Source organism: Tachysurus vachellii, chromosome 2, assembly GCF_030014155.1.
Source record: "Tachysurus vachellii isolate PV-2020 chromosome 2, HZAU_Pvac_v1, whole genome shotgun sequence".
Classification (NCBI taxonomy): domain Eukaryota; kingdom Metazoa; phylum Chordata; class Actinopteri; order Siluriformes; family Bagridae; genus Tachysurus; species Tachysurus vachellii.
Genome location: NC_083461.1, coordinates 35281867 through 35295248, shown reverse-complemented (window position 1 = coordinate 35295248; position 13382 = coordinate 35281867). Strand labels below are relative to the sequence as shown.

Sequence of the window (13382 nt, the reverse complement as noted above, 5' to 3'; positions counted from 1 at the left end):
TGGAAAATTAATGACCGATGTTCCAGTCCTGGAAAACACATGGAAAATGAGAGAAAACATAAACTGTCCTGGAAAAAATCTTGTTGTCCTGGAAAATTCATTCATTCATTCATCTTCTACCGCTTATCTATTCTTATTTTTAAATGTTGTTGATCATTTAAAGAACAGTTTACAACTGGTGGAAACAATTAACGTTAGTAACAGAAAGCGCTCTGTTCAGGGACGCTGAGTTTTGACGTTTTTTTGTTATGCTGTTTAATCTCGCTGTGACGGATGACGCTGTCTTGTGTTGGAGGTTTTAGGTGCTAGGAATGGTTTAAGTGCTCGAATGTTTTCAGCAAATGGTGACGGGTAAACAGGTTATATTAACCTTGTTAATCTGAATATCATGTGCAAGGGGAATGCACAGCAAACTAAAGCATGCATGACGGCATTGGCCTGAGAAAGGAAAGGGTATTAATATGTGCCGTCTTTTTATTTTATAAATGTTGAAATTTCATTCACATGACAAATTGTCTTTAAAAGTATAGTTAAGTAATAGCCATAAAGTGTACGTTGTTTTTAAGACTCCTGGAGAGAAGAACATATTACTTTAGGCCGTGAATATGTGAGCCTTGTCTTTTTTTGCTAAATTTGAAAAGTCCTGGAAAATGATCTCTGAAAAAGAGTGGGAACCCTGTAAAAAGATTTTTCTGGCATTTCACTTTCATAAAATATGAGCGATCCTAATTGACCGAAGACAAGGAATTATGTAAATGTCTAACTTCAACTGTATACAGACATAAAGACTATAAGTTGTAATCTGTAGCTGAATCTTCTTGCTTATTTTGATTGTCACAGGATGTGGGGAGCATCTGATGCGCACCATGTTAGCTAGAGAGTGCTCCACAGCTATGCAGGCTGACAACGCTCATCAGGCTCTCCTGGATGCTATGCAAAACAAGTTTATCGGTGAGTTCCTCAGGCGTTATAATATATGTGATGTTACATGTGAACGCTTGTCTCTCCAGCTAGAGTCATGAAATGTTAGGTTACTTGTGATTGGGATGCATGCAGTGGAGAAACACATTTCAGATCAGACACACAGTATACAGTCACAGAGCACTGTATTAGGAACACTACTACTATTACTACTACTAATAATAATATGTTTAATTTATATAGCGCCTTTCCCAAGCTCAAGGACGCTTTACAAGGTACAGTATTTCAAGACAGATGAAATATAGTGTAACATACATATACATATTCGTCGGACATTTGCCCAGGACGAAGGATCACATGCAGCTGCATGAGATAATAACAAGAGTTATAACAAGAGATCGGACTCTACATAGTACACGATACATACACCATTCATTCATTCATTCATTCATCTTCTACCGCTTATCCGAACTACCTCGGGTCACGGGGAGCCTGTGCCTATCTCAGGCGTCATTGGGCATCAAGGCAGGATACACCCTGGACGGAGTGCCAACCCATCGCAGGGTACACACACACTCTCATTCACTCACGCAATCACACACCTCGTATCTCCAAAACCGTTATTTTTCAGGAAATTAAAAAAACGCCGTACCTTATCTGCAGTGCACAGGGTTCAGTCCGCGTTACAGTGGATTGTCTTGCGCTAAATTCCTGTCCTCAGACAAGCACCAGAACTAGCGGGTCAAGATTTTTTTTTCTTTGAGCCCAGTGTTTTGAAGACATTTACCTCAGAAGACGTGTTGATTCGTTGCGACTCTTCTTGAGGAGAAATATGCCGTGAAGCTCTCCCGCGGAGTGAGGAAGAGGTGGACAGTTGAAGTGACCAATGGAGTTATGAGATTTGCACTCAAGCTATTTTCAAGACTTTAGATTGGTTAATAACTTGTAAAAATAACAGACCCACGTGGGGACTGACCAATAGCATCGATATGTGAAAAAATATGAAATTGACCAAATTTGGACATACGAGGTTTCCGCCCGACAGCGACGATATATTTATATTCATTCATTCACTCATTTTCTACCGCTTATCCGAACTACCTCGGGTCACGGGGAGCCTGTGCCTATCTCAGGCGTCATCGGGCATCAAGGCAGGATACACCCTGGACGGAGTGCCAACCCATCACAGGGCACACACACACACACACTCTCATTCACTCACGCAATCACACACTACGGACAATTTTCCAGAGATGCCAATCAACCTACCATGCATGTCTTTGGACCGGGGGAGGAAACCGGAGTACCTCGAGGAAACCCCCGAGGCACGGGGAGAACATGCACACTCCACACACACACAGGTGGAGGCGGGAATCGAACCCCGACCCTGGAGGTGTGAGGCGAACGTGCTAACCACTAAGCCACCGTGCCTGAGCAGGTGTACAGGTTTTCATATAAAAGTGAATGGTGATCATATACAATGGGTTCAGAAAATATACATTTACATTTTTACATTACATTTACGGCATTTGGGCAGAGAGACTTACATTTATCTCCTTCGTACAGCTGAGCAATTGAGGGCCTTCCTCAGGGGCCCAGGAGTGGAAGCTTGGTGGTCCTGCGATTCAAACTCACAAGCGTCCAACCAGTAGTCCAGCACCACTGAGCAACCACTTTCCCTTATTCATACTTTCACTTTAAAAATTGGATTAGATTGAATTTTTTTCGCCATAAATCTACACACAGTAATCCGTAATGATGACGCAAAAATATGTTTTTAGAAGTTTGTCCTACTTGCCGTTCTTACTTGCATCCAATACAGCGTAGTATTCAGACCAATGGTGCATACGCATTGCGCATACGCAAACGCATATACCTATATGTGTATAAGGTCCCACAATTCACAGTGCACGTTGGACCTGAACCAAGCCATGAAGTCCAATGATGTCTCCATAGACCCCGGCAATCAAATTTTGTTAAGACATACAGTAGGACTGTACAGGGGAATAAAACCATATCTAACCATTTCCTTGGAAAACCATTTCCACGAGCTTAGTGGTTGCCATCATTGTGAAATGGAATAGGTTTAGCGGCATTAGCTTGCCGTCCGGTCAATCTGTTAACCAGCCTAGAAGGGCCCAGTGAAAGCTCATCTTTCAGCACAACAATGGCGCATGGTATAAAGCCAATGCAATGCTATACTGGAGCTTGTGATCAAATCTCTGAATGTCATATATATACACACTCATAAAACCACTTACACCTGACATGAATAAGATACAGTGGCATCTGTCAAGGAATGGGATTCATTAGGCAGCAAGTAAATAATCAGTACTCAATTTGTTGATTTGTTGGAAGTCAAGGGTCAGTCTGATTTATGATCGAGAGGGTCATGGCTGATCGGGTTAAAATACTACTTCAAGGTCAGAAAAGGCATCACACACAATGAAAATCCCTGTTCTCAAGTATAGAACTATTTCTACAAAGTTCTTACAGGATGCAACGTGTAAAGGTGGACACTGTGTTTTATAGGCTCACCATTTCTGGCCAGTGAGGATGGTGTTCTGGGTGGCATCATTGTTCTGAGATGCTGTAGATGTGGAGAGGACCACAGCTCTGGCAACTTGCAGGCCTTACTGGGTACGTTCTGTATCATAACACAGCATATCCTTCACAATTTACTGACACGAGGTTTACAGGAATTATTTACTTTACAACTACACAATACTTAATGTTTTTTTTTTTACTATGCATCATATGCAAGTGGGAAGTTGGGATTTTTACTGATGTTTCTTTGCGTTTCATATTTCATGCGTTTCTTTGTGTATCTCCTGTTTATCTGTATCTAAACTTCCTAATAACTCTCTTTTTCTGTCCCAATGTACAGTTGAGTTTCTGTGGACTCATACTACGGAGAGTATGTGTGTGGGTTACATGTCTGCAAACGACAGGAAAGCTAGGGTAAGGACATCACAACCACTCACTCACTCACTCACTCATTTTCTATCCAAACTACCTCGGGTCACGGGTGTCATCGGGCATCAAGGCAGGATGCACCCTGGACGGAGTGCCAACCCATCGCAGGGCACACACACACACTCTCATTCACTCACGCAATCACACACTACGGACAATTTTCCAGAGATGCCAATCTACCTACCATGCATGTCTTTGGACCGGGGGAGGAAACCGGAGTACCCGGAGGAAACCCCCGAGGCACGGGGAGAACATGCAAACTCCACACACACAAGGTGGAGGCGGGAATCGAACCCCCAACCCTGGAGGTGTGAGGCGAACGTGCTAACCACTAAGCCACCGTGCCCCCCGACATCACACCCAGACAGATAAAAAAAAAAATCATAAAATTACAGAGCCCTTTAAAATACTGTATAAAGTGAATGTATGCTTGTCCAGTCCAATAGTTTCACAGTCCAATAGTTTAACAATTTGTGATTAACAAATTATCTATATGTAGTTAGCTAACTAAGATACATACCATATACATTTTATCATATTTTTTAAAATACTGAGGATTTTCCTTCCAATCACTGATAAAAAATCATTTAATGGAATACCGTTGGACATGAACATCAGCTTAAATAAACACTCTCGCTCTCTCTCTCTGTCTAGGCTCATATATCTAGACTGCCTCCTGGGGCTGTGGCAGGACAGTCACTTGCGATTGAAGGTGGAGTGTGTCGACTTGGGGGTGTTGAGTGACTCAACAGAGTAAATTGCTTGTTTGGGATTTTTTTTTTTCTTGTGATTTTTTTTTTTAAATAGCAATATGCCTATGCTAAAGTCTATGCTAATGACAAGTTTGGAGATTATTCAAGTAAGCAACGAAAGGAATACATTTATAAATCAAGGTAGCTTGATCTTACTCTTACTTTAGTATCCTTTAAATAACGAGATATACTGGCAGATATAATAGTCAGATCATTGTGTGTGTGTATGTGTGTGTGTGTGTGTGTGTGTGTGTGTGTGTGTGTGTGTGTGTGTGTGTGTGAGACACTGAATCAGACAGAACATTAAAACCAGTGAGTGGATATATTAGACAGAATGTAAAAAGTTGGTTCTCTATGTTGGTGTGTTGGAAGCAGGAAAATGGGAAGAGTAAGAAGAGTAAAAAGGCCAAATTGTCATGGCTAGATTATTGGGTCATCTCCAAAACAGCAAGTCTTGTGTGGTATTCCTGGTATGCAGCGCGTAGTACCTACCAAAAGTGTCCAAAGACAGACAACCGATGATCCATCTGCAGGGTTATGAGCCCTCAAGGCTTTCTGAAGTGTATGAAGAGCAAAGGGTATCCCAGCTTGTCCAATCCTTTAGAAGAACAACTATAGCAGATATTGCTGAAAGAGAATAATTCTGGCTATGATAAAAGGTGACAGAAGGCACCGTGCAGTCAGGGCGCCCATGCAGACCCCTGCCCACTGGTGAAAGCATCGACAATGTGCATGCGAGCATCAGAATTGGACAAAGGAAGGAGCAATGGAAGAAGGTGGCCTGGACTGACGAATCGTGTTTTCGTGTTTTGTTCAGTATGCTCTCGGTAATATTCTACTGGGAAACCTTGGGTCCTGGTGCACAATAATGCACCATTCCAAACTGCAAAAAAATGTTCAGAAATGATTTGAGTAACATGAGAGAGTTTACAGTGTTGATTTGGCCTTCATATTCCCCAAATCTAGCACCTCTGAAATGTGCCGCACAAAGTGTGATCCAAGGAAGCTCCGATTCACAAAGTTATATATTGCTTACCTTATGGTGCCAGATACTGCAGCATATTTTATTCCTCAGTGGAGTCCATGCCAGATGGACTTTATCGAGGCAGAGCCATTTCGGTGTCACAAGGTGGACCTTGGTTAATGTTACAGCCGATCGGCGTAAATAAGTATGAATTAAAGCTGTTTATTTTGGGAGCATGCAAGCAACATGAAGGCATACATGATTTAATCATCAAACAGCCTTCCACAAACAATCAGGCTGCTGCCCTTGTTTTGCACAGATATTTTAGATGATTTTCAGTTGTACTCCTAATATGTATTGTAAAGTCCATATTTAAATCAATTTGCTTTGCCCCTTCATGAAATAAAATGTTTACAACGAACCATACAGCATCTTGACCAAATCTTGTCCTGAATATTACAAAATGCTTTGTATTGTTATGAATGCTCATTTGAAAAGAATCTATGGACTATAAATGCACCTTAGGATACTACATGTCTGTAGTTTTCTGTACTGAGTGTCTGGGAATGGTTTATTAAGATCACTGCGTACAGAATCAAATGGTTATATTTGTTTAATAGTCATCCTTATTGCTGTTGCACAAATTAGCTTTTGGAAGTGATATTATTATTATTATTTGGAAGTGATCTAATATTCTTATTGCAGTTTTGCTGTGAGTATAAATTGTCCCATATGTGTTGTTGGGCAGGGAAATATACTCTAATATTCTGATTGCTCTAGAAATTAAAATTGCACTATTTTCTTGAATTAAACCTGGCTCTATATATATATATATATATATATATATATATATATATATATATATATATATATATATATATATATAATATATGCTTACTGTATATATACTGTGTGTGTGTGTGTATGTATGTGTGTGTATATATGTATATATATATACATATATATATGTATATGTATATACAGGGAGTGCAGAATTATTAGGCAAATGAGTATTTTGACCACATCATCCTCTTTATGCATGTTGTCTTACTCCAAGCTGTATAGGCTCGAAAGCCTACAACCAATTAAGCATATTAGGTGATGTGCATCTCTGTAATGAGAAGGGGTGTGGTCTAATGACATCTACACCCTATATCACGTGTGCATAATTATTAGGCAACTTCCTTTCCTTTGGCAAAATGGGTCAAAAGAAGGACTTGACAGGCTCCGAAAAGTCAAAAATAGTGAGATATCTTGCAGAGGGATGCAGCACTCTTAAAATTGCCAAGCTTCTGAAGCGTGATCATCGAACAATCAAGCGTTTCATTCAAAATAGTCAACAGGGTCGCAAGAAGCGTGTGGAAAAACCAAGGCGCAAAATAACTGCCCATGAACTGAGAAAAGTCAAGCGTGCAGCTGCCAAGATGCCACTTGCCACCAGTTTTGCCATATTTCAGAGCTGCAACATCACTGGAGTGCCCAAAAGCACAAGGTGTGCAATACTCAGAGACATGGCCAAGGTAAGAAAGGCTGAAAAACGACCACCACTGAACAAGACACAAGCTGAAACGTCAAGACTGGGCCAAGAAATATCTGAAGACTGATTTTTCTAAGGTTTTATGGACTGATGAAATGAGAGTGAGTCTTGATGGGCCAGATGGATGGGCTCGTGGCTGGATCGGTAAAGGGCAGAGAGCTCCAGTCCGACTGAGACGCCAGCAAGGTGGAGGTGGAGTACTGGTTTGGGCTGGTATCATCAAAGATGAGCTTGTGGGGCCTTTTCGGGTTGAGGATGGGGTCAAGCTCAACTCCCAGTCCTACTGCCAGTTTCTGGAAGACACCTTCTTCAAGCAGTGGTACAGGAAGAAGTCTGCATCCTTCAAGAAAAACATGATTTTCATGCAGGACAATGCTCCATCACACGCGTCCAAGTACTCCACAGCGTGGCTGGCAAGAAAGGGTCTAAAAGAAGAAAAACTAATGACATGGCCTCCTTGTTCACCTGATCTGAACCCCATAGAGAACCTGTGGTCCATCATCAAATGTGAGATTTACAAGGAGGGAAAACAGTACACCTCTCTGAAGAGTGTCTGGGAGGCTGTGGTTGCTGCTGCACGCAATGTTGACGGTGAACAGATCAAAACACTGACAGAATCCATGGATGGCAGGCTTTTGAGTGTCCTTGCAAAGAAAGGTGGCTATATTGGTCACTGATTTGTTTTTGTTTTGTTTTTGAATGTCAGAAATGTATATTTGTGAATGTTGAGATGTAATATTGGTTTCACTGGTGAAAATAAATAATTGAAATGGGTATATATTTGTTTTTTGTTAAGTTGCCTAATAATTATGCACAGTAATAGTCACCTGCACACACAGATATCCTCCTAAAATAGCTAAAACTACAAACAAACTAAAAACTACTTCCAAAAATATTCAGCTTTGCTATTAATGAGTTTTTTGGGTTCATTGAGAACATGGTTGTTGTTCAATAATAAAATTAATCCTCAAAAATACAACTTCCCTAATAATTCTGCACTCCCTGTATATATATATATATATATATATATCTGTGTGTATATAAATATATATCTAAGATCTCTAAGATCATTAGAATATATACACCTTTCACATGTATTTTTGTGCAGGCAAATTTTCTTTACATATCAGAAAATAATTGTTTAATCTAAGGAGATTTAATGTAATGGTAATTATATCTGACAGCTTCAGTGGCATATATTATAAGGATGTTGTTATCCATCATTAACAGTATTTATTCATTTCCATTTCCAGTTATGTTTTTCAGTTACTTCATAGAGCCTTGTAAAGCTTGAAGAAAGAAATCTGTAAGATTGTTTTTTCTCTCCATATTGCCAGAATTACAAGTTTCTTTATCCTTGTTGTGTTCTATTATTAATGTGCACTTGCTTGTTTAGTTCGGTGAAAAAGTGAAATAAATTTCAGCTTACACAAATTTGAAATTGTCCTACAATTGAGACATATTGAGTTGGAGGATAAGTTTTTATTTTATTTATGGGTTATATCTTTATCAGAAGGAATGTTATACAGAACACCAAAATGAATCATTGGTTAAACAGTTTAGTGTTTCATTCTCTAATACTGCGATAAGGAAATAAGGGAATATTAGCATTTACTATCATATTCAAATGTATTAAATAACACTGGCTCCTGACTCCTGAGTGTTGAATTGAAATAAATAAATAAATGAGTATCATCTTACTACTGGATTGCCACAGTAATTGTCACATTTAGATTTTAAGAAACATTTCTTACTGTATAATCATTATATCAAAATATTAATGCTTATTGTTATGGACATCTGTGTATTTATAACAGCTCACACGAGTTGTCAAGACCTAGCAATTAATACGATTAAAGACCTAGCGATTAATACCAAAACATAAGCATAGTTACAGCAATGCTTTTCCAAACAGTATTTTTAGGCATGACAAATTAATAATATTCTAATTTCTAATATTCTAATACTTTCTAATATGTTCTTGACATGTGAAACAAGAAGAAGAACATAAAGTGACATGAATATACAGTAGGTCTGTCACTCTAAATTCATTCAGAACTGTTACTGGACTTTTAATACACTGCATTTCTAATACACTATGAAGTTGGTAGGAACCTAAGCATCGTCTTCCAGTGTGTAGTTCATTGAACCCTGCATAACTGGCAATGATGAGGAAGATTACCTGTAAAGACAATCCTTTATAAAAATAAAATAAAAAAAAAAAAGGGCTAATGTCACTAGATTCACAGATTGGCACAAACGTTTATCTTTCAATTGTTTCTGCAGACCTTCTGGACCACTGACACATTTTGGCTGTGTGGAACAAAATATTGACCTGAACATCTTTTTAGATTCAATGATCTATACTAGATGCAGGATTGCACTGTGTACATATCAAGGTCAATAGAGATATGGTTTGCCAAGTAAATGTTAATGTGTTAGAAAACTCGTGGCCTGCCCAGAGTCCCGAACTCAGTCCCGTTGAACACCTTTGTGATGAATTACACAGGCTACGTTCGATGAGTTAAAATCAGCATCTGCTCCACCTCTAAGCCTTTGTGACTCAAGCAAGCCATACTATAAATGCATGTCATCACTAAGTTTATATTCCTAGTTGTAATAATATCAGAATGCTTGCAATTACTGCTGTGTTGGAGAAGGAGCACATTGGCACAACCTGTTAGCTTTGGCTTTCAGAGAACATCTACTGGCTGTGTGGAACGGCAGCTTGACCTGAACATCCTTCTACATTTAATGGGAGATGAGCTTTGGTATGCCTATAACCTTCTATGAGAAATAAACACAATGTAAATTTTGTTTGAATGTTTACTTTTAGAACTTATACATACACTTTTAAATAATGATAATACAGAATAATACAGATTAAACAGATAAAACCGCTGTTTTTCCTACTAACTTCTCCTGGAGTGGCCCATGTCTGGTCAATCTATGGGACACCACGATGCAGTACACTATCCTATGGGCCAAGGGAGCTCCTCATATCTTTCCTCTGTGTCACATGGATAGTTTCTCTGAGGATCAGATGGCCAATGTGCAGTCAAAATAGGACGGTGTGCCGGCACAAAAATAGACACTCTGTGAGCTGACGTTTGTGGATTGCTAAATTCCAATAGATTAAGTGTGATATGCCCTTGGACAGAAATCCTGGGTTTAACTGCAGGGTCACCTCAGGGTTTAAATTATACCATTTAATGTTCCGCATTTTTTCAATAACTTTTGTCAGTAGTCAGTAGATATGCCATTAAATTTTTCATTTTTCTGTTGCACTTTCACAGAGCACTTTTGGACAGCAACTAGAGGAAAATCAATTCGGACCTTCTTAATATTCAGCCCGTATTTAGTCAAATGGTATGAGATCGATATTATGGTAAACATTAAGCTTTCCCAGTGTGTTAGCTGCAGGATGTTCAGTTAGTCTTTCTCCCTTGTTAGCAGTAATTTTACTTGTGTTAAGTGTATTTTGATTAGCTTTCTGATGGAGAAAATTGCAGCACACATTATAACACAGTGAAATTATTTCTTCACATACTGTATCCCATCTTTGGAGGTTGGGATCAGAGAGCAGGGTCAGCCATGATACAGCACCCCTGGAGCATAGAGGGTTAAAGGCATTGCTCAAGGGCCCAACAGTGACAGGTTGGCATTGCAGGGTCTTGAACCACAATCCTCTGATCAACAACCCAGAGCCTTAACCGCTTTAGCCACCACTACCAGAAGTGTGTATCCAGATACTAGAAAGGGTTTAGTGATACGGATAGAGCAAAGTAGTGTCTATGTTTGCTACCTCAATCTCCCTCACAGGAGATTTTTATTTATTTATTTATTTATTTATTTATATTTTTTGTGGCAAGGGGAGGTTAGGTAAAGGTTGGTAGACCTTCAGTAGGTTCGTAGACCTACAGTAGGCAGGGAGCCGAGTAGGGACTCAGACACAGTCTCACATTTTAAGTCCAGCCTAAAACACATTTAGTCAAGCTTTTTATGAATAGTCTTTTTTTGTAACTAAAGGATCAGCTCTATAGGCATCATTGGCATATAGTGTTTTGGTGAAATGGGGTGTTTGGATGCTGCCACCCATTACCATGTTAAAAATATCAGCTGTTAATGTCTTGGTGGTTTTAGTATTATGACTGATCAGTATACATCTTACATGATGTGAAACTAAAGGAGGATCAGGGGGTGGTCCACTTAAAAACAGCACTCTTGTAGCTAAAAGCTCAAAGTGGCCACAACAGACATACTTCACTCTATCCAATTCATCGTTGGGTGCAATGGTATAAACAGCAACTCACTCCCTGAGAACAATGCACAGCTGTCCTTGCAAACTGCAGTTGCTGACCAACTGGCCTACTACTAGTGGACAATCACGGACCTGTTGATTACGCCTTCTCTTCTGCCAATCCTCAGCTGCTGTAAGATTTTATTTTATATATATATAATTTATATATTCATTCATTCATTCATCTTCTACCGCTTATCCGAACTACCTCGGGTCACGGGGAGCCTGTGCCTATCTCAGGCGTCATCGGGCATCAAGGCAGGATACACCCTGGACGGAGTGCCAACCCATCGCAGGGCACACACACACACTCATTCACTCACGCAATCACACACTAGGGACAATTTTTCCAGAGATGCCAATCAACCTACCATGCATGTCTTTGGACCGGGGGAGGAAACCGGAGTACCCGGAGGAAACCCCCAAGGCACGGGGAGAACATGCAAACTCCACACACACAAGGTGGAGGCGGGAATCGAACCCCGACCCTGGAGGTGTGAGGCGATCGTGCTAACCACTAAGCCACCGTGCCCCCCAATTTATATATTATATATATAAATATATATATAAATATATAAATATATATTTATTTTATATAGTGGACCTGGGATTCAAATTCACTTAACCACTAGGTTACCACAGTCCCATACTGTATTAGCCTGTGAAGATCACCACAGATCATATGACACTTGTTGTGTTTTTTCTTTTTCTGAACTGATGTTGCTAAAACCAAGTTACTAAATGCCCAATTAACTGTTATAAAAAACACAACTCCTGGCTTTGAGAGGTAATTAAGTAAGAGTACAATTATTCTGTGCCAATAATACTAACATACAGTATAAATACACCAAAACTAATAATCGATTAAGTATCCATTAATATATACAATAATTATAAATAATAATAATAATAATAAAAACATTTATATATATATATATATGTACTGTATAAAATAAATATACACAACCAATAATTAATTATTATAAGTATTATAATAATAATTAAAAAACCATCCATTAATATATATAATAATTCTAAATAATAATAATAATAATAATAATAATAATAAAAACATGTGTGTGTGTTTTGAATTTTTATTCTTTATTCATTATTATTATTATTATTATTATTATTATTATTATTATTATTATTATTATTATTATTTGATATATATTTATTATTATTATTATTTTGAACTATTATTCATTATTATACAATTATGTTATTATTATTATTATTATTATTATTATTATTATTATTATTATTTGATATATTCTTCTTCTTCTTCTTCTTCTTCTTCTTCTTATTATTATTATTAGTATTATTATTAGTATTATTATTATTTTGAATTTTTGAAATATATATATAGTATTCCATCACTTTAATACGATGTGTAAAAATGCTTAGACGTGAAAACGTGTCTTAATCATGATGCACATTTTTGGCCTTCACGCCATACAGTCACGCCATTTCCGCCTTGCGTGTACAAGCGCCTCTCTGGCGCACACGCCGTTGCTGCGTGTTCTGTACAGCAACGTGGGGCGGGAGAGAGACAACGTTACACCAATAGGATTAGACTTTTATTCCCCGGTACTTGGGGTCAACCAACAGAGGATTTGTCATTGAATGTTGTTCGCTATAATCGCTTTAGAGGGTAAAATACGCACGTTGAAATCCATAGAAATGGTTTAAGGAGCGCGTTTGTGATTTGTCAGTATATTCTAAAGGAAGCCTTGGCTCCAGGGTTATGACGTCTAGCTCGTGGAAGATGAGCCTGCCACCGGATGCATGTAACGGGACCGCTGCAGACTTCTCTAGCATTGAAGAAGAGCTTTACGACTATCAAATGCACACCAGAATGTGCAAGAAAATAGCGCAGCTTACAAAGGTAGGGCAAAAACACTGGTCAGTCTGGTCACTGTGCACGTCACT

The 13382-nt window shown here is 38.8% G+C and overlaps 2 protein-coding genes across 4 annotated transcripts in view; both read left to right on the top strand.

Annotated features, from left to right (window-relative positions):
* Positions 1–6434, top strand: part of tasp1 (taspase, threonine aspartase, 1) — a 30121-nt gene extending 23687 nt beyond the window's left edge. For both annotated transcript variants that reach the window (XM_060864455.1, XM_060864454.1), the window contains exons 11-14: positions 841–951; positions 3454–3561; positions 3809–3882; positions 4552–6434. In XM_060864455.1, the coding sequence (XP_060720438.1) occupies positions 841–951; positions 3454–3561; positions 3809–3882; positions 4552–4641 (383 nt within the window). In that variant the 3' untranslated portion in view covers positions 4642–6434. The remainder of the gene's footprint in view (positions 1–840; positions 952–3453; positions 3562–3808; positions 3883–4551) is intronic.
* A 6568-nt stretch (positions 6435–13002) lies between these two features.
* The window catches only part of fam184b (family with sequence similarity 184 member B), a 36085-nt gene continuing 35705 nt past the window's right edge, over positions 13003–13382 (top strand). Inside the window, exon 1 of one of the 2 annotated variants that reach the window (XM_060864452.1) lies at positions 13003–13338. In XM_060864452.1, coding sequence (XP_060720435.1) covers positions 13198–13338 — 141 coding nt within the window. In that variant the 5' untranslated portion in view covers positions 13003–13197. The remainder of the gene's footprint in view (positions 13339–13382) is intronic. The other variant, XM_060864453.1, reaches the window with a different exon arrangement.